The following is a 27,865-nucleotide window of genomic DNA, read 5'->3' on the forward strand; positions in this document are numbered from 1 at the left end:
CCCTAGCTCTCTCTGGCCCCATGGGGGGTGGGGAGAGCCTCCAAAGGGTCCTAGGGTTTGTTCCAGGACCCTTTGGAGGCTCACCCTGCCCCCCCATGGGGCCAGAGGGGGCAAAATTGCCACCTTCAGGGATTCTTCTGAAGCTTTCCAAGCCTCAAAAGGGTCCTGGAAGCTGGCGATTTCGCCCCCGCTGGCCCGTGGGGGGGCAGAGTGGGCCTCCAAAGGGTCCTAGGGTGTGTTCCAGGACCCTTTAGAGACTTCCCCCACCCCCCATGGGGCCAGCGTGGGCAAAATCGCCAGCTTCCAGGACCTTTTGTGAGGCTTGAAAGGCTCAGAAAAGGTCCTGGAAGCTGGTGATTTTGCCCCCGCTGGCCCCGTGGGGTGGGGAGCCCCGCAAGGGTCCTGGAAGGCTCACTCGGACCCTTGGGAGGCTCCCCCCACGGGGCCAGTGGGGGCGAAATCGCCACCTTCGCTCCATAAGACGCACAGACTCCCCCCCCCACTTTTTTGGGGGAGGAGTGCATCTTATGGAGCAAAAAATACCGCATGTGCGCCCCCCCCCAAAAAAACAAGGACGGTATGGCCAGTCTGATCTTTGTTAACCTTTATTTGACTTTAGCAAGATAGAAGAGTTGACTGGAAGGCAGTCTGCTCCTTTTTTCCAGCTGCTTTCTGAGCTAATTAGTTTTTCTAAAATCTGGAGAAAACATGGATTTCAAAAGAGGAAGGGAATGTTACAGGCATTTTCACTGACTTCTAAAATCGGTATTTCAAACATATATATATATTCTTTTTTTAAAAACCAAATTTCCTACCTACTTTCATCTGTTCCTTCTTCCCCAAATAATGCTGACCACACGTCAGTGTGTGGGAGTGAGGTAATTGGCAAGCATTAGTTACAGATGTTTGTGTTTCAAATACCTCCAAAAACTCTGCTGAAACAATTTTGAGAATGCTAGGCATATATTTTTTGTCTGGAATGTGTTTTTTATTAATATTCATGCATAACAAGTAGCAGAAGAGAATTGTTTTGAAATAAGGGTGTGTGTTAAGGTTTCTTTGTCATTCTAGAGCACTGTAGGCAGCATTTAAGAAAATGGCATAAGAGCCAACGGGGTGTAGTGGACAGAGTGACGGACTAGATAGGACTCAAGAGACCTGGCTTGAGATCCCTGCTTGGCCATGGAAACCTACAGGAGGTGGCAGTGATAAAATCACCAATTAAATATCTCACCTTGGAAACCTTATTAGGATCACTTAAGTCAAGTGCAGTTCAGACTACCTCAGAATGGGCACCATTTTTTTTACAGATTTTGCTTGGGCAAACGTGTTGTGTGGAAATGGAACACACAGAGAAGGCAGTCTTGCCATGCAGATTTTATTTATTTTTATTTATTTATTAAATTTATACCCTGCCCCTCCAGACCATGTCTACTCGGGGCGGCTTACAACATAAAATAAATCAATATAAATATATATATAATCATAAAAATACAATTGCTATATTAATCTGGGGACCAAATGCAGTTCTGAGTGACTGTAAAGCTTTTTTAAAAAAATTCCATCTTTTAATATTTTTATTTGTTTATTTTGCTTTTAAGCTGTAGGCAGGAGTCTACAAGTGTAATTATCAGTGGCAAGTGCAGTCTTCTAATTTTACAAGAGCCTTGCTCTTTTATGAAGACTGGAAAAAGACAAGGAAACCCTAACTAATTTTGCACTGGTTGGAGGAACTGAAATCAGCAAAATACCTTGCCAGTTATAAAGTACTGTATCTCCAAAATTTTAGTATTAAAGATGAGCTCCTTGCCTCTCCCATTAATTTAGAAATGAAGATAGGGGTGGATGCTCACCCTGCCAGTTGTACATATAGCCACTACAACTGATTCCAGTGTGAACTATGATATAAAATAATATTCTGTCTCTTCCAACTCAGAGAAGGACACAACCTCTTCAGAAAGCAGAATTTTGGAAGATCACACTAAATTTATGAAGCTCTGATTATGGGAAAAGTTAATCTCAGATTTTCAAGGACTGTGACATTACATGTTAATATTGCGTTATTGTCAGTGTAATGTTCTTAATCTTGCTTCTTTCTCTGTCCTCATCTCTGAAGAGTTAAGACTTCCCTTTTATTATTGTTTGCCGGAAAAATTTCCCCTTTGATTCAGGGCATTTGGAAATGATTTATTTACGAGTTTACTCAAGTGATTCATGGTAAAGGTGTCACTATGAATTCAGTTTGACACAAATGACTTTCAGTTTACACTTCAGTCTGATTTGATTCCATTTTGTTGTTTCTAAGTATATCTGCAAAGTGGCTTGAAAAATCAATGGGATCTCCCAGTTGTATGAGCTACATGCAACTGACTTGTGAGGAGTGCAACTGAACCACAAACATTAACATGAATGACAACCAATGTTTACATTGTCTGTCCATATAGGAGTCACATACACGGTAACTGATCAGATGTCCCTGGCATTCCTGAAGGGCTGGGAGAGACATTTGTCTTAAATCTTGTAGAGATATATTCAGTCAGTGTAGACTGTATAGGGCCAAATGTTTTGACAATCTAACTCAGTCTAAGGAAGCTTCATATGAACTATCAAAACCAGGATCCAGTCTTAAAATATTGACAAGAAAATGTCTTAAAACATGTGGTGCACACTATCCTCTTGCCACTACATTATCACTGCCCATTTGTATGGAATGTGAAAGGTTAACCTGATAACCAGTAACTGGTATGGCTTGAAATGAGCCATGTGAAGTATGTGAGATTGTGCAATGTCAAAAACTGCCTCTCTCTCTGCGCATGTATGTATGTTTGCATTTGTGCAAGAGTATATCTACAACCCCTCTCTCATGCTAGATAAAACACAGGATGAAGAAGGGCAATACTATGAGATTCTCAACTATTTTAATCACAAGATGTTCTGTGTCTTTAAAAAGGAACAAGAAACCAGGAATCTGAATTAATCAATGATGTAACTTAAGCATTGGTGTCAGATTTCATGATATGCATTGGAGGAAACTGATACTGTGTGCCAGCATTTAAGTCACCCTTCCTTCCAAGAATAGTTGTTGATAAATCTAAAGTACCTTCAGAAAAAATGAGATATGGACAAATGCCAGATCTCACCATGTACGAACATGTTCTGTCTTAGTGAGCCTTCTTTAAAGTTATATGTATATATTGCCTGCAGGGCCTAAAGTTGTCTTTTGTCATTCATGGAGTCAGCTTAAAAACTCAGTGAAATCCAGTATAAAAGATGGAAAGATAAGGAAACACTCCTTATAAAATGCATCGAAAGATTTCAGTAGACACCATACTATGTAAGCTGTATTGATCTTGCTGCCAGTAGTCTTGGTTGTTTATAGTGTTCAAAACACTTGAGCTAGAGCATTCAGTGTCTTAATATAATGTTTTTTCCTTAGGTCAATTGTTTATTACTGTACTTTTATAATTATTATAAATCATTAATTTCCTCTGTTTATATTCAGTGCAAAACCAACAAACAAACCCAGCACCAAGGAATTTGGAATATATGAATGGAAGTTCCTCAATTGTTACTGTAGTTTGACTGGATGAAAATTAGTACTAAAACTCCTAGTAGTACCTGTGTGTTTTGTGATCGTCCTTGGGAATGGTTTGTATTGGAAAGTTGACAGGCCAGTGTTTAGATTTTCATAATAACTTAACCTAAATCTAGAGAGTATACAGTAATAGCGTACTCAAGTACAGTGGTGCCTCGCTTAGCGATGTTAATTTGTTCCAAAAAAATCACTGCTAAGCGACTTCATCGCTAAGCGAAACGCGGTTTCCCATTGAAATGCATTGAAAACCGGATAATCCGTTCCAATAGGAACGAATTGCCTTCCTTAAGCGAAAATCGCCATAGGAAACATCGCTAAGCGAAACGCAGTTCCCCAATTGAAATGCATTGAAACCTATGCAGTGCATCTCAATGGGGGAAAAATGCAACAACAAATTAAAAAAGAGTCAGAACAAAGTCAAATTTGGTTAACAAAGGGTTTATTAAGTGCACTTCAGACATTTTAAATAGTAAACTTTAACTTTATAAATAACAGAAAAACATTTAAAAAATAGCAAACATGAGGCTGTTTAAACCATCGTTAAGCAAAACAGGGGACCCAAAATTTAATCGCTATGCGAAGCATGGTCCCAACATCGCTAAGCGAAAATTGCCCATAGGGACCATCGCTAAATGAAGCGCAAAAACGCTCCGAAAAAGTCATCGTTAAGCGATTTCATCGCTAAACGGAGCGCCCGTTAAGCGAGGCACCACTGTATTGCCAACAGAGTTCAGCCTACTGCATGATCTCTCTATTGAGTTTTGAAAGGATAGTGTGCTATCAGAAAGAAGCTGTGTTTTGTAATAATTGGAGGTTATGTTGAAGTGGCAGTGTGAAGCAAGAGCAGACCGACATTATAGGAATGTACAGAAAAGTTTTAAAGTTTTCTGAAGGTCAGTGAAGATCAGATACGAAATTTGAAGTGCAAGTACGAATCCTGTTGGAACTCTCAAGGGGCTATGATCAGAGACTTTTGGTTTATTATGTTTCCTGCTGTAGAATGTTACGTATAATAGAGGTATCTTTTTAACCTAATGGGAAGATAGATCACCTCATGGTGTATGTTGTTGTCATTGTCGTTTAGTCGTGTCCGACTCTTCGTGACCCCATGGACCAGAGCACGCCAGGCCTTCCTATCTTCCACTGCCTCCCGGAGTTGTGTCAAATTCATGCTGGTTGCTTCGATGACACTGTCCAACCATCTCATCCTCTGTCGTCCCCTTCTCCTCTTGCCTTCACACTTTCCCAACATCAAGGTCTTTTCCAAGGAGTCTTCTCTTCTCATCAGATGGCCAAAGTACTGGAGCCTCAGCTTCAGGATCTGTCCTTCCAGTGAGCACTCAGGATTGATTTCCTTTAGAATAGATAGGTTTGTTCTCCTTGCAGTCCAGGGGACTCTCAAGAGCCTCCTCCAGCACCACAATTCAAAAGCATCAATTCTTCGGCGGTCAGCTGTCTTTATGGTCCAGCTCTCACTTCCATACATCACGACAAGAAAAACGATAGCTTTGACTATTCGGACTTTTGTTGGCAAGGTGATGTCTCTGCTTTTGTTGTATGTTGTATGGTGTATGTTGTAGCATAGTAATAACCTGATGCAGACAAGCCTATAGTCTTTTGAACTTAAGCTCCAAAACTCTTAGGGGGAAAAAAGCTTAATGGCAATTTTGAGGCTTAAATGGGCCCTAAGTCTCTGTATTTGTGCTTAGCATTTGTCATGAAATGGCAGAAAGTGAGGAGGAATTAAAGAACCTCTTAATGAGGGTTAAAGAGGAGAGCGCAAAAAATGGTCCGAAGCTCAACATTAAAAAAAAAAACCAAGATCATAGCCACTGGTCCCATCAACTCCTGGCAAATAGAAGGAGAAAAATGGAGGCAGTGAGAGATTTTGCCTTCTTGGGCTCCATGATCACTGCAGATTGTGGCAGCAGCCATGAAATTAAAAGACACCTGCTTCTTGGGAGGAAAACGATGATAAACCTAGGCAGCATCTTAAAAAGCAGAGACATCACCTTGCCAACAAAGGTCCGAATAGTCAAAGCTATGGTTTTTCCAGTAGTGTTGTATGGAAGTGAGAGCTGGACCATAAAGTGGGCTGACCGCCGAAGAATTGATGCTTTTGAATTGTGGTGCTGGAGGAGGCTCTTGAGAGTCCCTTGGACTGCAAGGAGAGCAAACCTATCCATTCTGAAGAAAATCAAGCCTGAGTGCTCACTGGAAGGACAGATCCTGAAGTTGAGGCTCCAATACAGTGGTGCCTCACAAGATAATTGCCTCGCCGGACAAAAAACTCACTAGACGAATGGGTCCAACAAGGTTTTTGGTGCCTCACATGACAATTGCTCCTATGGGGGTTTTCCGCAAGACGAATATTGCTGTTCAGAGGCTAGCTGAACACCATTTTTGAAGATCCCACCCTTTCCCCTGCCTTCAGCGTGCCTCCGAATGGAAAAAGGAAAAGGAAAAAAAAAAGAAAGCCTTTTTACGTTTGGAGCCTTCCTGAAGGCAAGGGGAAAGGGCGCAATCTTCAAAAATGGTGCTTAGCAAGCCTCTGTAAGTGCCCATCGCCAGGTGGAGGGACCCCTGCGAGTCATCGGATGGTGCAAGGGAAGCCCCGGGGGACCCCCAAAGCCAGCGATCGTGGCAAGGGGACCCCCCGCCAGTCCTCCGATGGTGCTTCCCCAGCTCCCTATCTGGTGACTTTTTTTAAAAAAAAGTCCCCATAGGAATACATTAATTAAATTTCACTGCATTCCTATGGGAAAACGCGTTTCACAAGACGAATTTTCCCCAAGACGGCATTGACCGCGGAATGAATTAAATTCATCTTGCGAGGCACCACTGTACTTTGGCCATCTCATGAGAAGAGGAAATTCCTTGGAAAAGACCCTGATGTTGGGAAAGTGTGACAACAAGAGGAGAAGGGGACGAAAGAGGACGAGATGGTTGGACAGTGTCATTGAAGCTACCAACATGAATTTGACCGAACTCCGGGAGGCAGTGGAAGACAGGAGAACCTGGCGTGCTCTGGTCCATGAGGTCATGAAGAGTCAGACATGACTTAACAACTAAACAACAACAATTTGTCAGCGTGGAAATCCTTTTCTAATAGAAGTCCTAATAGGTATAAGTAGCATCAGGAATTTGAGAGCAAAAACTTGGTTTAACTTCAGTAGAGTTATTGGGGGGCATTTGTTCCACGGAGGTGCTGCTGTTCAAGTTGTTCTCAGTCAATCTCAGCAACCTGCCTCTCCCTGCCTCCTGTCCCCTCAACCAAACTGCCCACAGGCCTTGTTTGTCCCTCTGGTTTGAATGTTCAGATCTCACCAATCAGGGCACACTCAGAAAAGCCCTCCAGTCACCTGGAGAACCTACTAGAGAACCTGCTAGTGAGACTTCCATGTCCAAACTTTATGAGCTGTATCTTTTTCTTGTACTACTGTAAATGATGGGTGGGGCTCTGCAATGAAGAATTGCATTGCTTTTGCACTTTAGTGTCTGTTGCCTTTTGTGACTGCCTTGATTGACAAGATGTGAAAGATTCTGTGTGTGTGTGTGTGTGTGTGTGTGTGTGTGCGCGCACGCACATTGATAGGGCCTGATCTTAATTAGGCATGTACTGTACATTGTTTGGACTTCAAATCCCCAAAGTCTCCATTATGAGAGTTCCACCTGCCAGACAAATGCCTAAATTGTACTTATCTGGAGGCAGGATGGGTTGGTAGGCCTCATGGCCCAAGACAGGAACTCCTGAAAATTACCAGGACCAGTTTCCTTTCCCAAACTCAGGTTATCCTGGTGCATGAGGCCTGTCAGGCTGCTCTGGGCTGGAAACAGTAAAAACGGACAATAAAAAAAAAAAGAGTAGTAACCAGAGGGTAGTTCCAGTTTTTGATTTTTGCATGGTGGAATCTTGAGGGAATCACTGACATTGAAAGCCAGCACTCCAAGAAGCCTCCCAGAGTGGAAATAGGCCTTTCCCCATGTTTTGAAATGAACAGGTTCCAGGGTAGCATCGGGGTCCACAGAAATGCTCTTGTGGGCTACATGTATCCCATAAAGGTACACGGTGTTCATATCACAGTAGAAAGTGTGTGTACAAAATGTAATGCATTTGTACCATTCTCTTTCTGTGGGGATAAAAGTGTTGTGATGGATAATACTATAGAGATGAGGACAAATTCTGCCTTTGTCACAAGTGACCCTGTGTTCAAGACATATTTTGCTCACATTTCAGTGAATTGAAGGGAGCCTGAAGCACAAAGGTACCTTGTGCTTCATAGCCATCATTCCTAAGAAGGAATGGAGGGTACTCAGTATACATGGCCCATTCAGCTATTTATCTTGTGCAAGGAAAGGTTCTTTGCCTTTGTTTAGGGACTTTCTCGTATCCTGATTTTAACCACATCCAAATGCTCACTAGTTACAGTATTTTACTTTTCTGAGTAGGCCCTGTCACTGTTGGACAGCTCATCTGTATGAAAAGTGGGCAGCTTCTGCTCTCTGTGTAGGAGTTCTTTTAAATTATATATCCATATAGATAAGGCTATAGATAAAGGTAGATGGGAAAATAAATTGATAGACTCAAGGATAGATGGGGATGACTGATTAATATGTTTGGATTCACGTCATGTAACCAGGTGCCAACTGTTATCTTTTAAGAGTTACAAACAATTACTGTAGGAGCTTTGTAAATATGCCCTGTCAGGCTCTTACATTTTAACTTGGCTCTTGATTTTTTCCTTAATTCTCCACTGTGACGGGCCTTTCCTGACTGCTGTTGAGATCTCTGAAGTTCTGGAAAACAGGGATGGGGGCCATGAAAATCAATTCATATATTAATTTTCTTAATGTAGATATGATTACCATGAATGTTTTTTTTCTGCTATGTTATTTCAAGATGATGGTACATTTGTTTGTCTTGGTACGACAAGACACAAAGATGGTTTTTTAAGATCCAGAGGTTCTTAGATTACAAATCCCTTTATCCCTCACTGGTTATAGGGATATTGGCCAGAGGTGATGGGAGTCACTGTCTTAATTTATGGAGGGGCCACATATTCTCATTCCTAATCCAGATAATACCACATATACATTTTTCTCAAGTGAAGATACAGAGAAATATGTGAAATGTCTCTTTTCAGATTTGTCTGCCTGAATAGAACTTCTTCTGCCCACTAGCTTTTGATGTACATACAGTATGTGACAAAGCCTGTGCTGTATGTTGGTAGTGCTGAAATCTGCTAAGGTTTACCTGTCAGCAGGGGCCTCATATGTCCCCCTCCCCTGGTTCTGTTGCAGCCTTTCAGTATCTCCTGTTCATTCACTCACCTTCTCACCTCTTTGCGAGTGGGTGAACATGCAGCAGCTGGAGCAGAACCAACATGCAGCTGCTGCCACCACTTGCTTTTCTTTCCCTAAGGGGGCAATGATGAGAATTGTATTCAAAGAGAGAGGGTAAGCAGACAGAAGTGCTGCAGGCACACAGATTATGCCTTATCTGGAGAGCTTCTAGAACCTGAAACTCGTGCTGTTTATTACTTTGTCGTTTAAGTACTGATAGGACGGTTTGCTTATGCTGCGCTTTTCCAGTGAGTGTGGGAACACACTTTATCTGCCTCTCTTTGGCTGATTTTCAGCAAAAATATATTTGTCATCACATCTTATACCACAATTACTGGAACAAGAGCCACAGTTACCACCCCCACCCACCCCCTTCTGCACTTATTCTGTGAACAGGTCTTTACACATGTTTGCATACTCCAGAACTTCATGGCAAATCCTGTGCCTCTTAAATGTTCCCTTCTAGTCTAATCCCTGGGCAGTGCTTAGAGTTCTCTCTGTGTGTATGTGTGAGTCAGCGGGAAGGAGAGTGGGAGCTCAGGAGCCTATGAATAAGAGTGTGTTCAGAGCCATGTGTGGACAGCATTTGCCCCCCCCCCGCCATCCCTCCCCTTCTCTTTGGCTGAGTGCTGTAGTTCTGATCTCCTTATTTGGCTTCACTGTTCCCAAAGAAGGGGTGGGGAGCATGAAGGAGGGAGCTAGGGAGACTGGGTGACATCACAGAGCTCAGAGCAGCAGCAGCAGGAAAAGTTACTTGTAAAGAAAAAAAATGAAACACTTCAGCCAGCTTGTTGTCAGCAGTTTCTTTAAAAGGAGATGTCTGTACTAGAGACCTTTGTTGCGCTCTGTCCGGGAAGCCTCTTGCTAAAGGAGACACCTCTCTCTCTCTCTCTCTCTCTCTCTCTCTCTCTCTCTGCTTCCAGGAGCTGTTGCTGCTGCCGCTGCCACCACCGCCACCATCATGAAACATGTTTTTGCAAAACTTTGCAGCTGCTGGGGTGGGGGCAGGGGCAAAGAAGAGAGGGAGTTGACAGAGTCAAGGCCCCCTGATACAGCTTGGTTACAGCTGGGAATCTGCAGTGTACAATGCATCATAGTCAGATGAAAGTTTTTGAAAGGTATAGGGAAGACATGGGCAACCGGAAGAATATCTCTGGTTTTATGAGCCTCATAAGAATGGGATGGGGAATGTTTCCATTTCTTTTTCTTACTCCAGACCATTGAGATGTTATGTCCTGATCTAAATCCTCAAGATCAATAGCAGTTTTAAACTATTGATTTAGGCTGTGATTTAGTTCTAAACTCTGTACATTTAGACGTTCTAATTGAGTTGTCATAACAATTAAAGCAGACTCTCTGATAACTGAAACAAAGTGTTATATAATCAGAAAGCATAGACCAAAATATTCAGTTGTGAAACCCACCTACAATGCAGAATTATATCTGCTTAGATCTCTTTGGTTCTGTATGAGCTTGGGCTAGATTGTGTATTTGGAGGCATATGTGTTTGGAAACAAGCCCCATAGAGAACAAAGTAGCAATTACTTGTAATTAAACTTACATAGAATCAAGCTATATATATTTAAATGCAAGAAGAAGCAAGGACACATGACATGGACAAAATGATGTTTCTACTTTAGAAAAGAAAAAGTAATCCTACAGTATATTAGACTGACAAACAGTACTTAGAATTTGAAAATAAATATATTTAAATAATTTGTGTTGATATAGAGATAGAGATCAAGCTAGAGAGAGAGAATTAAATTAATTATTTGCAGCCAAAACTATGAGGAATATTACAGCACTTTAAAGACAAGTAAGTTCTTTTTGGCACCTGTTTACATGAGGTGTAGCCCACTTTTTCAGTTGTATCTGAAGAAATGGGCTACTGTTTGTGAAAGCTTGTAACAGATAACACTTGCTACTAGTCATTAAAGCAGACCTGGGCAAAGTGTGGCCCGAGGGCCACATACAGCCCGCGAGCCGCTCCTGTCTGGCCCGCGGACAGTTTTGAACATCAAAACGATTTGTAGCTTTTCGTCTAAAGTTGATCAGTTGCTTATCTTTAACATACTGCAAAAAACCTCTTTAGTATTTGTGAAGATTAACAAGTTTAAAATAAAACCAATCATAACATCACTGTTTCATTTTATTTTTAAGTAAAGTTGCTTTGGCCCCCAACGCAATTCATATTTTTCATGTGACCCCCCTACAGAAATTAATTGCCCACTCCTGCATTAAAGTATCACAAAGTGGGAACATGCTGTCACCTAATCTGGCAAGATAGGTGAAAAGTCAGCTCAGTAGCTTGAATTGTGAGCATCCTTGGAAAGCTTCTTGTGAGGGTTAGTGGATCTTCCAAGATGGGTGGGCAGTTGCACTGAGTGTTGAAGGGCATCACTTAAAATTGGATCTACTGTAAAGACAACCTGTTCTGGATTGAGAGGCTTCCTTCTTGCTGCTCTAGTCTTCTACTTTCAGGATGGTATCCCAGCACTCAAGAAATGCTTTTTAGGAAACTTAATTGACTATGAAGGAGAAAAGGGCCATGAAAGTCCCTTCTGCCAATTCCTTGTGAGTGCTGTATGCTAACAATTTTGTTGTACTGTTTCTTCTTTCTTCATGTGAAAACTAGTCCAATGGTGCTTCTGGAGTGGAAGGATCAGCAGACAGGGTACTGTTCTTGGCCAGGGGATACCCAGGTGTGTTCACATTATTAGGGGAGGCTCCTTCCATGTCCCCTTTTTTGAGCTTACGTAATGCTTGTGATTCAGTTTTAAGAGAGTATAGGTGTATCCTTTCAAGTGTTTCTGCTACCTTTAGATTTAATGGTAATTTTTTAAAAAAGCCATTTAAGATCAAAATCTATGACTGGAATATATTTTTAAGAAACAAACTAATTGGTTTTTAACCATCTTCCTTTCTTCCTTTCAAAGAGTTTTAGAACTGAATTTCTTACTTAGATGAATTAGGAACTGGATGACCACATTTTAATGCAGACGTTGGCTGTGGACTTAAGCACATGTTGTTGTCAGCTGATTTATAGCTCAGACATTCCCCTGATAAACAATTGAGAGTTTTGTGACAGTCTTCCCTCTACAGTGAATGTGGGACTGAACCAGTTGCCTGGGAGTGATATCTAGTAATCAAAATAGCTGTTTCCACTTGAGCTACATGAGTGGGTTCAGTGCATTGCATTCTGTTTGAAAGAGTGCTACAAAAATGGCCGTAATGATTCCATCAGTAAAGGTGAGGGTCAGATTAGATGTTAGCTGAATGTACATTCCTTTCTTTTTCCCATAATGGGATTCCCTCAGAGGTAAATACATGAATTGGCTTCAGTTGAAAAACTTACTGTTTTAAACAATAAGAATTCTGTCTATGGTGTGATTGATAGGTAGAGACATTCACACATGCAAGAAGTCAGTGTTGCAATCATCACAGGAAGGAAGGCTTTTTGTTTGTTTGTTTTATATTCTTAATAGTTGATTAATGGTTGATTTTAATGGTTGATTTTGTTTTATATTCTTAATGGTTGATCACCTGCTCTTGCAATTTGTATTGTTTCCAGGACCATGCGCTATTTTCCTGATTTTTCCTGTGACTTAGCCTAACAATTCTGGCTTCTTTATTCAAAATTCTGAAATGAACTAGTAGGACTTTATTAGCCTATACAGGATTTTCGAGAATGAGCTCCTTGTGTTAAAACAAAGGGCTTAAGTCGAATTGAAGTTTGTGTTCCTATGAGAGAGAGAATACCAGGTTGAAGACACACACCTCTCTCTCGCACAGACTCACACACAGACCTGACTGGATAGCTTCGTGAGAAGGAGTACCTGGGTGCAGAGCCAGGGAGCAGGAGCTTGATTCCCCACTGTGATTCCCCACTGTATTTATTTATTTATTTATTTATTTATTTATTTATTTATTTATTTATTTATTTATTTATTTATTTATTTATTTGATTTATATCCCGCCCATCTGATAAATCTATACCACTCTGAGCAGCTAAAAACAACATATATACAATTATAGTAACATAAATTCAAAATATCAATTAACAAACATAACATATATCATAAATAATAGATAGATAAGAAAAGAAAAGATAAATTAAATTAAATTAAATGCTGACAGAAGGGAAGGCCTTAACATAGAGCCATGTTTTTAGCTGAGTTTTAAATGTACCCTGGCTAGAGGCCGCGCGAATCTCAGGAGGGAGATTGTTCCAAAGGTGAGGAGCCACCGCTGAGAAGGCCCGGTTTCGTGTCTTCTCCCTCCGGGCCTCCCTCGGCGTCAGGCTCCTCAGCCTCACCTCCTGGCTCGCGCGAGTGATCCGGGTAGAACTTGGTGGGTGAAGGCGTTCCGCCAAGTATCGAGGTCCCAAACCGTATACGGCCTTATATGTAAGCATTAAAACTTTGAAGTTTTAGAAAACCCTGTAAGAGGTTGCCATAAGTCAGAATTATTCTGATAGCATGTTGCTGCTGCTGCTGCTGCTGTAGTTGTGATATTTGAAACGTGCTAAAATGACGAATGCTAAAAAAATTATCACTGACCCTATTGATCTCTATCCGAAACCCAGCTTGGTTTTTTTTTTTATATTAATGTATATTTTAATGCTTCTCGAAGATTATCCAAGAAAAATGTCTCAGCTCTGAATAAGACAAATGTGTATACATTTTCTGTTCTCCATTATGTCTATATCAATAGATCATACAATCAAGATTTCCTTGATTAACCTGAGAGAGATTATGAATCAGTATAAGGAATACAATAATATCCTGTTTTCCAAAAAATAAGACCTAACCTGAAAATAAGCCCTAGTATGATTTTTCAGGATTTTCATAATATAAACCCTACCACAAAGTAAGCCCTACTTAAGTGAAACCCTACCCGCCACCATTGTGCAGCAAGCAGAAGAAGATGACATGACTGTATTTGAATGAGCGTAGATTGTTAGTGGACCCTTGACTTACGGAATTAATCCATATTGGAACGGTGGCTGCAGGTCAAAAATTTTCCATAGGAATGCATTGAAAACCATTTAATCTGTTCCAGCATTTAACCCGTGCTGGCTTTTGGCTTCCTGGGCTTCAAAACCCCCTCCGCTGCCCTCTGTCTCCCATCCCCGTTGCCCTCTGCCTCCTGTCCCCACAGGGACAGGAGGCAGAGGGCACCGGGAACGGGAGACAGAGGACACCAGGGGCGGTTTTGAATTTCCCGCCCTTTCCCCCTGCCTTTCGTAGGTCGAAGCTCCGGGTGCAAGTCAAACCAAAATTTTGCAGCGGAGCTTTTCGTACCTAGAAATTTTTGTAAGTAGGTACCTTCGTAAGTCAAGGGTCCACTGTACATGAACAAAATTAAACATCCCCTGAAAATAAACCCTAATGCATTTTTGGAGCAAAAATTACTATAAGACCCTCTGTGTTATATTCAGGGAAACACAGCAACTATAATTACATTTATGAAATTGCCACTATGGCAGAAAGCTCCTATGCTGTGGGAGATGCATTTGAGTTAATACACACTGGGAGAGAAAACTTTATACTGCTTATATCATTGGGTATTTTCCAATTGCATTGTGTTGTGGGATATCAAAATATCCAACAGACAAAGGAGGATTTTATATTTACTGAATCAAATTTGTTGCACCCAAACATCCAGAGCCAGAGAATATAAGGTATAGTAAAAATAAAACAAAATTAGGTAAATAAAAAGTACACATCTGGTATCATGCAAGTCACAGTATATTAAATGGAATACCTTGCAGATCTGGTTCTGTGATTATTCTAGAAAAATAAGTGTATCTTGAGCCCTCTCATGTCCCATGGAAGTGGTGGATGCTAAACCCCAGTGACCTTTTACACAGTTGCCCCAATTAATTTCTGTCCTTTTAATACAAAATGTATATTATGTACAGGGTGCTCTTCATTTCTCCCTCTTTGGTGGTTCTCTCTTTATAGTTCTCCACAAGATTTTATACTAAAAGATTCTACATTCTAAATTGGAACATTACTGGCTGAGGGGTTCATGATTTGGAGTTTAAAAAAGTAACTTTTTCCTTAGAGCATTTTGATTAATCAGTACCCATTACTTGCTTTTAGGTCGACGAGTTGCCATTTGGGGCTCGGGGTCGGAGCCCAGAGCAGCCATCACAATAGCGTCCAACAGCTGGAACGCCAGCGGCAGCCCCGGGGAGGGGCGAGAAGATGGACAGGAGGGGATGGATAAGAGTCTGGACAATGATGCCGAAGGAGTGTGGAGTCCAGACATTGAACAGAGCTTTCAGGAGGCACTGGCGATATATCCGCCCTGTGGCCGACGTAAGATTATCCTCTCGGACGAGGGCAAAATGTATGGTGAGTGAGACGAACCCATGTTACTCTGTTCATGTGGCTTAAACCATCTTGAAAGTCAGATGCGATGATAATCCATAGAATATTGAAATGGTCTTAGTTTGGAACATTCTGATTATTTACTTACACACTTGTATTGTACCCTTCCTCTAAGGCAGTGGTCCCCAACCTTGGGCCTCCAGATGTTTTCAGACTACAACTCCCAGAAGCCTTCACCACCACCCCTGCTAGCCAGGATTTCTGGGAGTTGAAGTCCAAGAACATCTGGAGGCCCAAGGTTGGGGACCACTGCTCTAAGGAATTGAAAGTGTTTTATTAGCTTCTTTGCCACTTTTCCATTTATCTCTTCACTAACCCTCTGAGAGTTTGATTAAGCTGAGAGCACCTGATTTGCCCAAGTTCACATGTGTTTCATGGCTGAATGAAGATTTTAACCAGATTTTACTGGTCCTGTATCAGTGCTAAAGTAATTGCTGAAATAGCCACCTGATTACATTTTGACATTTAAATCCTTCCAGCTTTTAACTGGTGGAGATCCAGGTAATGAATTTCCTTCCTATTTTTGTGTGCTGTCAAGTTATCTCTGACTTACGGCAATCCTATGAATGAGAGATCACCAAAATGTTCTATCCTCAACAGCCCTGCTCAGCTCATTTAAAAGCAAGACCGTGGCTTCCTTTATATAGTCAGTCTATCTTGTATTTGATGTTCCTCTTTTTCCACTACTTTCAACCTTCCTAAACATTATGATCTTATCTTGTCATGATGTGCCCGAAGTAGGTCAGCCTCAGTTTCATTATTTTTACCTTCAGAGATAGTTCAGGCTTGAATTGCTCTAGGAGCCACTTGTTTGTCTTTCTGGCAGTCCAGGGTATTTGCAAAGCTGTCCTCCAGCACAATGTTTCAAACAAATCATTTTTTCCCTGTCAGCTTTTTTTACCATCCAGCTTTCACATCCACACATGGTGGTGATAGGAATGCAAGAGTGTGGATTATCTTCACCTTGAAAAAATGTATACAAAATGTTTCACTGTTTCAATTTCTTCATTGTGAATATTAAAAGTAGTGTAGTTCTCCTGTAGTCATGGTTTTTGTCTTTTTAATGTTCAACTGCAGTCTTGCTTTGGCGTTTCAAGTCATTGCTGCTTTCTGATATGCATCATCTGCATATCTTAAATTGTTGATGTTTCTTCCACAAATTTTCACTCCTATAGTCTAACTTTCCAGATATGTTCAGCATACAGATTGAACAGATAAGGGAGTAAAATGCACCCTTATCTGACATCTTTGCCCAGAAGAAACCATTCTATCTCTCCATATGATGTGCTAATACCCTGTTTTCCCGAAAATAAGAGCTAACTTGAAAATAAGTCCTAGTATGATTTTTCAGGATGCTCATAATATAAGTCCTGCCCCCAAAATAAGCCCCAGTTAAGTGAAACCCCACCCTCCACCACTGTGCAGCAACCAGAATAAGATGACATGACTGTATTTGAATAAATATAGATTGTTGTACACGAAAAAAATAAAACATCCCCTGAAAATAAGCCCTAATGCGTTTTTTGGAGCAAAAATTAATATAAGACCCTGTCTTATTTTTGTGGAAATAGGGTAGTAGCTGCTTCTCTACAATGCAGTATCAGAACAATCAAGTGCTGACGCACACCCATTTTTTTCAGAACAACCCATAGTTTCTCATGATTTGTTGTTGTTTAGTCATTAAGTCGTGTCCGACTCTTTGTGACCCCGTGGACCAGAGCACGCCAGGCTCCTGTTATCCACTGCCTCCCAGAGTTTGATCAAATTCATGTTGATAGCTTCGATGACACTGTCCAACCATCTCGCCCTTCTCCTCTTGCCTTCACACTTTCCCAACGTCAGGGTCTTTTCCAAGGAGTCTTCTCTTCTCATGAGATGGCCAAAGTATTGGAGCCTCAATTTCAGGATCTGTCCTTCCAGTGAGCACTAGAGGTTGATTTCCTTCAAAATGGATAGATTTGTTCTCTTTGCAGTCCAGGGAACTCTCAAGAGTCTCTTCCAGCACCACAATTCAAAAGTATCAATTCTTCAGCGGTCAACCTTCTTTATAGTCCAGCTCTCAATGATGCGGACCTTTGTCGGCAAGGTGAGGTCTCTGCTTTTTAAGATGCTGCCTTGGTTTGGCATCACTTTCCTCCCAGGAAGCAGGTGTCTTTTAATTTCGTGGTTGCTGTTCCCATCTGCAGTGATCATGGAGCCCAAGAAAGTAAAATCTGCCTCCATATCTTCCATTTGCCAGGAGTTGATGGGACCAGTGGTCATTAGTTTTTTTGATGTTGAGCTTCAGACCATTTTTTGCACTCTCTTCTTTAACCCCTATTAAGAGGTTCTTTAATTCCTCCTCATTTTCTGCTGTCAGAGTGGTATCATCTGCATTTCTCATGATATATACAGTCAAAAGCTTTAATTCTTTGTGCTTTATAGACTGCAATTTTCCTTATTCTGTGTAACATTCTTTTGTGTGCTCCACTAGCCAGTGAATATATGTAATATGAACAGGAATGCCTCTTCCTTTTTGGAATCCAGCTTGAACATCAGGCATTTCTCGCTTCGTATAAGGGAAAAGCCTTTGTTGCAATATCTTGAGCGTAACTTTGCTTGCATGGGAAATTAAAGCAATGGTCCTGTAGTTCTTCGTGCTTTGGCATCTGCTTTCTTGGGGATTGGAATGTACGCTGAATGTTTCCAGTCTGTGGACCATTCTTTTGTTTTCCATATTTGTTGGCATATTTTTAGGATTTTGATAGAGTAAGTCTCTTTAGCTTGGAACAATTCTATTGTTATTCTTTTCCCCTTTGATGATTCCTTTACTTCTAGTGTTTTCAGAGCAGGTTTGACTTCCTTTTGTAGAATTGCAGATTCTTCACCATAAGATTTCTCCACAAAAGAGTTTGTCATTCTTTTATCTGTATAACCTCTTCAGTATCCTCTTTCCACCTTCTCTTCATTTTCTCCTGGTCAGATAGTATGCTTCCTTCTTGGTCATTTAGCCTTCTTAATGTAGGTTTAAATTTCCCTTTGATTTCTTGGATCTTCTGCAAGAGAACTCTTTGGTTTCCCCCTTTTGTTGTTCTCCTCTATTTCTTTTCACAGGCTATTGTAATAATTCTTTTTGTCTCCATATGATGGTCACTGAAAAGCTACATTTAGGGTCTGACCCTATTTCTGTCACTTTTTACTTTTGATTCCTGCTTGCTCTTTAAAATTTTAAGTGTTTCTTTTGTCATGTACCTATGTTTTTCTTTTTACTACAGGCTTTTTTTTCATTCATCACTAATAATATCCCTGGTTTCAATCCTCAGTTCTTCTGGTTCACAGTCAGTTGAGTTTAGTAATGCAAATCTGTTCCTTATGTGGATTTTAAATTGATCAAGAATGTTTAAATTATGGTTTACTGAAGAATGATTATTTTAATGTTCTTTTTCAGCTTGACTCTAATGTTGGATATTAAGAGTTCACAATCAGTACCACAGTCCATTCCTGGTCTTGTTTTTGGCCAAAAGAATACAGCTTCTCTGTCTCCAAATTACATAGTCTATTAGATTTCGCTATTGACCATTTGGTGATGTCTGTGTGTTCAGCCATATGTTTGATTGCTTGAAACATGTATTTGCAATAAACATTGGTGACTTTGCATTATGGGTCATTCTCCTGCTTCATTTCTGACCCCTAGGTCCAATTTTCCAACATTTGTTTCTGCTTTTGCATTCCAGGCATTTTAAGCCTGCCTTGTTTTTATATGTGATTAATGTCCTCTTAGATTATAGCATAAAAGCTTCAAGTTTCATCTTCAGCACTGGGAACTGGAACGTGAACTTGAATACAGTGGTGCCTCGCTTGACGAGGATAATCCGTTCCAGCAAAATCGCTGTAGAACAAAATCGGCGTCAAACGAAAGTAAAAATCCCATTGAAATGCATTAAAACCAGTTCAATGCATTCCAATGGGCAAAATACCTCAGCATCCAGCGAAGATCCTCCATAGGGCGGCCATTTTCCGGTGCTTGTAATGCGAGGAATCCATCCTAAAACACAGCGGGGAGCCATTTTGCACAGCGGGCAGCCATTTTGAAGACCGGACGATCAGCTGTAAAGATCGTCATTAAGCGAAAAATCGGTTCCCGAAGCAGGGAACCGATCGTCGTAAAGCGGTGTTTCCCTATTAAAACATTGTTTTGCGATTGCAAAAACTTCATCGTACAGTGATTTCCTCATCTAACGAGGTAATCGTCAAGTGAGGCACCACTGTAATGGTTATGTTGATAGGTTTTTCACAGTCTGATTGATATTACTCAATCAAACCTTGCATTATAGCCCCTAACTACCTGAGATGCATCTTTCCTCAGTGTTAGAGCTCCTGGGTTTCTTCTGGATTTGTCATTTCCAAAATAGTTCACTTTCAGTCAGTTGTCTAATTGAAAATGCCCCATTCCAGTCCACTTTAGTTCAGTGACACCAAGCACTGCAATGTTTATACTTTCCATTTCTTGCTTTATAGTTACCAGTATAACTTGATCCATACCTCTCACATTTCATATTCCAACTGCATGTGTTGTACAGCACCAGAGTTTACTTTCACTTCCGTGCATGTCAACCACTAGGCATCCTTTTGGCTTTATTCTAGCTGTGTTGTTAGTGGCAGAGCTATTCATTCTTGTCCTTTGTTCTTTCCCAGTAGCTGATTGAATGCTACTGATTGAAGATAAACAGTTTTGGGGGTTGGCCATCTTGAAAATAATAAAGGCTTCTTGGGTAGTTATGAATTCTTCCTTAGGTTGATGACTCAAAGTGTTTTGTTCCTTTAGTCTATATATCCCTCCCACTCTGTTATGTCTCATCATTCCCTTCCCTCCTACTTTCCTCACTGCCTGGCTTGATGAACTGGTTTGGTAGGCTCATTCGTTTCAAAGAGAGATTGATTTTTGTCTGCTTGAGCATCCCACATTCTTGCTTTCAAGTATGAAAGGTGGTGTATCTGGCCTCTCTTGGAGGTCACAAACAAAACACTTGATTCTCCTTTTAAGGAGTGCTCATTGCCAGCCTCCTCTATTTTGTTTAATACCACAAAATGATCTACCTCCATGATTTTTGCTTCTTTCTGTAGAGTTGTGACTTGAGTAGGCTAACATTGCTATCCTGTATTCATCTACATACAAGACATAAAGTCCTAAACAGGAATTACTTCTAACAAGACATATGTATGATTATTCTGTAAATGAGTTTCCATTGAGATAGGCTCTCCCATCTTTGAATCTTCTTGTATATGAAAAGTGAGCTAATTAAGTTAATATAGTGAAGAAGGCTGACAATGAAAAACTGATTTGGTTGTTGTAGGTTTGTCCGAAAAATCTACAACAACCATCAGATCCCGGCCATAAAAGCCTTCGAGAATACAAAAAATTGATTTGTTTGACATATAGTGCTGGAGGAGACTTTTGTGGATACCTTGAACTGCCTGAATGACAAACAAGTGGTCCTTGTATTAAGTTAAGCCTGAACTTTCTCTAGAAAGAAAAATGACTAAACTAAGTTTATCAGACTTTTGTTCGCATTACGATAAGATAAGATTCACTGGAAAAGACAATAATGCTAGGAAAAGTTGAAGGCAGCAGGAAGAGAGGAAAACTAAATACGAGATGGATTGACTCCATAAGGTTACAGCCTTGAGCTCACAAGAGCTGAGCAGGTTTGTTAAGGACAGGGCATTTTAGAAGTTGCTTATTCATATGGTCAGCTTAAATTGGAGGCAACTTGTTGGCATATAACTACTACTACTATCAGTAACATAATATATCATATTCTTTCTTTTCCATACAATTGCAGGAACGGTTGATATCTTTATTGAACCCTTAAGAAAATAAAACAAAAAATAAAGCTTGCTTTATTTTATTTTTTTTATTTTTTGGTTTTATTTTCTTAATGATCCAATAAAGGTATCACTTCTTCCTGCATTTGTATTGTTTTGGGGACTGTATGGTCTTATCCTGATTTTTTCTGAACTTTATCTACCATGTAGGTCAGAATATTCTCATTGATTCTTTGTTGTCATAAGATACCTTGCTTGTGATGTCATGGGATTACAATATTGTCACTGAAAATTTTTACAACAGACTGTCAATATATTGAAATTCCTCTTCGCTCTTTGGGTTTGTGATTGTGAACGGGTGTAGATTTTAACTGTTGCACTTATGCCAACTGGAGATAATAAATTCATGTGCCATTTGGTTCCAGTAATATGCCAATGGCCATCTTCAGGCTGTCAACATATCATTAAAACTTTGCTTACTTCCATGTTCCATTTGTGTAAGTATCATGGAAACCAAACCTGAATGACACCACAGCTTCAATATTATACTGCCCAGATGAATAGGTCTTGTATAAACAATAACTTGCTGAAGTTGGCCAGTGACATCACTGGAATCAACACCCTGTGAATATTGGTCCACCTCCAGTGGTAGGGAAGGAAGGAAAGGAACGATCATTCAAATACACAAATGTATTAAACATTTTAATAGTTGGTGTTATGAACTGGTACCCTTGGGCATACTTCCAATGTAAAAGATTATGAAAATAATGATTATAATCCTATAATATCATGCAACCAAAGAGATCATGAAAGGAATAAGCTAAAGAACCTGAACTGGATATGTTTCTTTAAAGTGAGGAGTTGAGAATACAATTTCTACTTGAATTTTTTATTGTAATGATTGTTATTATCTAGAATTGTCAATCCAGCTCTGTTTGGCTTGAATATGAAAAACTAAGGATACTGTGTAATTGGGTTAACTGAACAGACTCTGAGTGAGCTAGTCTTCCTTTGTGCCACTGCCCTGCCTTTGTTCTCTGATGTAGGATTTAGGCACACCCAGGGTCATCAGACCTCTATCTTGTTATTTGAAAGTGAAATCTGTTAACATACATTTTACTGCTGTTTTACTCTTAGTAGAATTCCTTCTGTGATGTCATACTACTACATCTGTGACCTCAGAGCACTAGCTCTATGGGAATGATTGTCTTGTAATCAACACTGAATTAATTACCATGCCAAACAACTCATGGTAGGGAAGGTTATGATGTCTGCTCTTTTAAATACAGAAAGTTTGCATTTGTGTGTTATGTGCTTTGAAGTTGTATTCGACTTATAGTGACACTAATAGGGTTTTCAAGAAAATTGAAATATTTGAAGTATGGTTTTATCAATGCCACCCCCTCCCCTTCCATGGCTGAGCAGGGATTCAAACCCCAGGTTTCTTGCATCCTAGTATGTCACTCTGTCCACTACATCACACTGGGTACCCTAACTAGAAAATAACCTTTGTTATTTTGGGAACTACAGGTTTGCCTAAACGATTCCTCTAGAATCCTCAGTAGACATTGATTGAGCTGTTCTAGGAAGGAACTATTTTAGGGAGGTTTTTTTAGGGTGGCAGTAGTAGGGAGCATCTGGATGACTGGAAGAAGATTTTATTTGTTTGTTTGTTTGTTTGTTTAGTTATTTAGTTATTTAGTTATTTATTGGATTTTTACCCCGCCCCTCTAGACCATGTCTACTCGGGGCGGTTTACAAAATAAAACGGATCAGTATAAAATATATATATACAGTGGTGCCTCACTTAACGAGCGCACCGCATAACGACGAAATCGCATAGCAATCCGTTTTTTCAGATCACTAATGCGATCACTTAACGTTTTTCTAATAGGGGAAAATGAAGCCCGACGATCAGCTGTTCGGCGGCCAAAATGGCCGCCGGAAGCCCGGAAATGGCCCAAAATGGCCGTGCGCAGCGTTTTCGCGCCCTCGTTAAGCGAGGCGAGGGCGCGAAAATGGCTGCCGGCCATTAAGAAGCATCGCTGAACGGTGAGTATTTGGCCCATTTGGAACGCATTAAACCAGTGGAAATCCCTGCCCCGTTCAACGATGCTTCAGCATAGCGAAGGTTAATCTGGAACGGATTAACCTCGCTATGCGAGGCACCACTGTAATCATAAAAATTACAATTGCAGTTTCAATTAGAACAATTAATTTTAGGAAGAATTACCAGGATGGAATAACATAAGGAAGGAAAAATAAGAGAAACTTAGTTGACTGGAGGGAAGGCCTGCTTGAATAACCAAGTTTTTAACTGACTTTTAAAAACACCCAGCAAAGGTGCCAGCCGAATTTCTGTTGGAAGGGTGTTCCACAGCCGAGGGGCCACCGCCGAGAAGGCCCGGTTTCTTGTTTTTTCCTTCCGGGCCTCTCTCGGCGTCAGACCTCTCAGCCGCCCCTGCTGGCTATGGCAGGTGATTCGGGTAGATCAGGGTGGGAGAAGACGATCTGCCAAATATTGAGGTCCCAAACCGTTTAGGGCTTTATAAGTGATCATTAGCACTTTGAAGTCAATGCGGAAATGGATGGGCAACCAGTGCAAAGCAGCCAGAGTGGGGGAGATATGCTGGTGTTTTCTTACCCCACTAAGGAGCCTGGCTGCCACATTCTGGACCATCAGAAGTTTCCGCATCAGCTTCAAAGGCAGCCCCACGTAGAGTGTGTTACAATGTTCTAATCTCGAGATTACGAGTGCATGGACTAGAGTAGTGAGGGCCCCCCCGATGAAGATATGGTCGCAGCTGGGCAATCCGCCATAGATGAAAATAGGTGGAGCGGACCACGGACGCCACCTGGGTTTCCATGGTAAGCGCCGGGTCCAGATGTATTCCCAAGCTGCGGACCTCACTCTTTGCGGCAAGGGTTGTCCCTCCAAAGGAGAGGGAGTCACCTATGCTGCTGACGGAAGGGCCACCCACCCTCAAGACCTCCGTCTTGTCCGGGTTCAGCCTCAATCCATTTGACTGCATCCATTCCAGTACAGTCTCCAGGCAGCGCTGGAGGAACCGGACGGCATCCACTGAAGTTGGTGTAAAGGAGATGTAGAGCTGTGTGTCATCAGCATACTGATGAGACGATGCTCCACACCCCCTGATATATCACCAGCGGCCTCATATAGATGTTAAACAGCATTGGGGAGATGATCGACCTCTGTGGAACCCCACAATTGAAATTCCACGGGGCCAAGACATTCTCCCCAAGCTGTACTCTCTGGGGGTGGTCCTCCAGGAAGGAGCGGAGCCAGGCAAGTGCCAGGCCACCGACTCCCAACTCGGAGAGCCTCCCCAAGAGGATACAGTGGTTGACGGTATCAAAGGCGGCTGAGATGTCGAGGAGGATCAACAAGGACATATTGCCCCCATCGGCCTCCCTCAACAGGTCATCCAACAGTGATAAATCTTATGTCTTTCTGCTGTGACAATTTCCCCACCATGATCACCCTTATGTTCCTGGAAGAGCTGCTTCAGTGCATATAGAAACACTGGGAAGAGAGGCATGCACATCATCCCAGCTTATTTCTCAATTTGCTGATCTTTCTCCAGATGCAAACACTAAAAGTGTTTATTTAACTAAAATGTTCATGGAAGAATGGAATCCAGCAATTTTCAATTGTAAAAGTTTTAGGTGTGTTAAAAATTTGATTGCTGTGACATATGAGAGAGTAAGCTAGGGAGAGCTCAGAAGGATTTTGATAAGACTATAACTTCAAGTAGTGTTTGTATAGTGTTCTGCTAAAGAAGTGCCTTTAAACATGGTCAGATAAGTTACAGGGTTAGTCTTGTTGGAGATGTACACTATAGGTGTATCTTTCAGGGGGAGTGGTGGAGAAGTAAAATCCTGTGTCGCTACATGAGATTTTTGGATTTGTTGGACTATAAATCTCCAAATTCTCAATTCTGGGATTTCTACCTGACACAACTTATAAACCTGGCATACCTGGGGAGAAAATTCTGCCAGATAGAACTCCCAGAATGGACAGTTATAGGATCTGTAGTCCAAGAATTCCAGAAATCTCATTCCTAAGTGTCACATCCTTCCTCAACCTAATATTTTCCATTTGAATCTAGCTAATTATATGATGGGATTTATAGTCCATCTAATGGGGGGAAAGGTGGTGAAAGGTATTTCTAAAGTAACTACCATGTTTCCCCGAAAATAAGACAGGGTCTTATATTATTTTTTGCTTCAAAAATGCATTGGGGCCTATTTTCAGGGGAATTTTTTTTCCACATACAACAATCTACATTTATTCAAATACAGTCATGTCATCTTCTTCTGGTTGCTGCACAATGGTGGAGGACGGGGTTTCACTTCACTGGGGCTTATTTAGTGGGTAGGGCTTATATTACGAGCATCTTGAAAAATCATACTATTGTAGGCCTTATTTTCAGGTTCGGTCTTATTTTCATGGAAACAGGGTAGACACCTATCCTCTAAGCCCACTTTGAAAGAGCTAATAGCAAATGAGAGTCAATGACAATAACTAGTCCCTCTCAACTTTTATTTTATTTTATTTTAGATGTAACAGCCAGAATCCTGTTGGTGATATATCCTTGCATAAACCAAATTGCTTAAGTTTCGTTAACTCATGCAACTCATGAGCATGATGCTGGCTGCATTCCTGAGTGTGTTCCCAGTCACATGTGAGTGAATGCATTCTCAAGAACATAGCCAGCAGCTCATTAATGAGCGGCAGTTTGCTAACAAGACATAAGCAGTTTCCCTTATGCAACTGTAAATTGCTAATTCTGACCAACAGTTTAATGAGGGATTTGATAATACTAATTCCACAAATAAAATTTATTTTATTTTGTACAGATTAACAAATTTAACATTTAACTGTAACAAAAAAAAAAATCTAAGCTCTGGTCCTAGATATAGGTATGTGAGCTGTTGTTGAAAATGGTAAGGAAATTGCTCAGTTTCCAAGGGACTTGATTGTTGTTTCCGTTTAAGTGGGCCTGAGCTTTTCTATTAAAATCGGACCTTGGATTTGAACACTGGCTCAAGAAGATGTCCTGTTGCGTATATTTCTGATCTAGCAGTAATACTTGTGCCTTCCCACTGTTCTGCAAGACAACATAGCAAAACATGCTTCCTTTCCTATTTCCTTGGAACAAGAGTTATACAAGGGGAGACTGGTGTGTTTCACTCTGGGTAGTGTGTTTTACCCGATCTCTCCTAACAATTACTTAGATATAGACATCTTTGCAGGGGTCCCCATGGCCCATAGTCTGTATGACAGAGGCAGAGATGGAAGGTTTCTGAAGTTGCACATTTTTTAGATTTCTGCAGGAATAGCTGGAGTGCCGCAGGGGAGCTTGGCCTTTGTTCATCCAACCTGAGTGTACAAACTGGTTTTTCCAGCCACTTGGAGACATCTGGCAATTGCTTAAAGGAACAGCAGCCTGTTCTGCTTTTGCCTTCTTTATTCCAGCTGGTTTTCAGCTTAGATACTCATTTTTTACTTTGTTTTACACTTTGCCCCACCTCTAGTTTTATTCATTCTTTAGTAATGTGTATCTGCAATAAGATTGAGTGATTTTTTTTTCAGTTGGACTCCTTCCCAGATTATGATTGTAAGGAAGAAACAGGTGGCTTGCACTTACCTTTTAAATTGAGGTAGGAATGGGAAGCCCAATTAATTTGGCTACAAAATAGACAGCCTGTTTGCTTCAAGATCTGCCTTGATTGGGGAGGCTGTCTGGAAGGGGTCTCTTGGATCTCTTGAAACCCACGCATGTTCTTATTCTTTGTGTACCAGCATACCCTCCTCACAGAAAAGAATCTACTCATTGACATCACACAAGGATGATCCTGAACCTCCTCTCTGTTATTTAGACAGAAAGCATGGGTCACTGGGGTGGTATACATACAGATACAAACACACAGAGAGAGCGAAGAGGTGGACTGTCCTACAGTTTGATTGTTCGCATTAAAACACTGTTACAAAGTGGTTAATGTACTTTTCTTGAAGAAGGCTTGCATATTTTTGCCCCTGAAGTTACAAGAAAGCTTGAAGCAAATCAGTGTTTTACCATCATTTTCACTTATAGCATTGTTTTGTCGACTTTGCAAAGGTGTTAGGAACAAATCCAGATGGTCTGTGAAGCAGCTACAGAGACTGCACTGCTTGAGGCAGGCCTTGTGGGTTCTATCCCCACCAAGCTATACTCAGCTTCTTTTTACATTTAATGGTTGTAGTGATTGCTATGTCAACGCTGGCTTTTTTATACCTTGGAAGACTAACTCAAATCACATCAACAGGCTATTTTCTATGTCTTGTTGGGTTATGAAGTACGTAATAAGGAGTTGTATATTTGTTTTAGTTGGCTGGATATTTTATTGTGCTAGGTATCTGGTTGTACAGCCAGAGTTGGGGAGTTCAGTTCATCACTGTGTCTCTTAAGAGAAAAGCCAACCAGTGTAGCTGTAGTAAAATTCTAGAAATCCTAGAGCGCCCCCAGAAGAAGTAAATGGTAAACCAATTCTAAGTACTTGATTCTTGGAAAGCCCTGGAAAGTGTCACTATAAGTCTGAGTTAACTTGACAGTATGTACGGTAAGTATTAATAGTTTTAGTCTTTTGATCCTTCATGATACCATGATGGATCAGGTAACTAGATTAAAAACACTCTGGATCTTATTTGTAGATCAGGGGT

General features: G+C 40.9%; 1 protein-coding gene across 3 annotated transcripts in view; it reads left to right on the plus strand.

The window, feature by feature from the left end:
- Nucleotides 1–27,865, plus strand: part of TEAD3 (TEA domain transcription factor 3) — a 111,499-nt gene that overhangs the window by 43,970 nt on the left and 39,664 nt on the right. For all 3 annotated transcript variants that reach the window (XM_020795039.3, XM_072997458.2, XM_020795048.3), the window contains exon 2: nt 15,046–15,300. In XM_020795039.3, the coding sequence (XP_020650698.1) occupies nt 15,165–15,300 (136 nt within the window). In that variant the 5' untranslated portion in view covers nt 15,046–15,164. The remainder of the gene's footprint in view (nt 1–15,045; nt 15,301–27,865) is intronic.

The sequence above is a fragment of the Pogona vitticeps genome, chromosome 4 (assembly GCF_051106095.1).
Source record: "Pogona vitticeps strain Pit_001003342236 chromosome 4, PviZW2.1, whole genome shotgun sequence".
Classification (NCBI taxonomy): domain Eukaryota; kingdom Metazoa; phylum Chordata; class Lepidosauria; order Squamata; family Agamidae; genus Pogona; species Pogona vitticeps.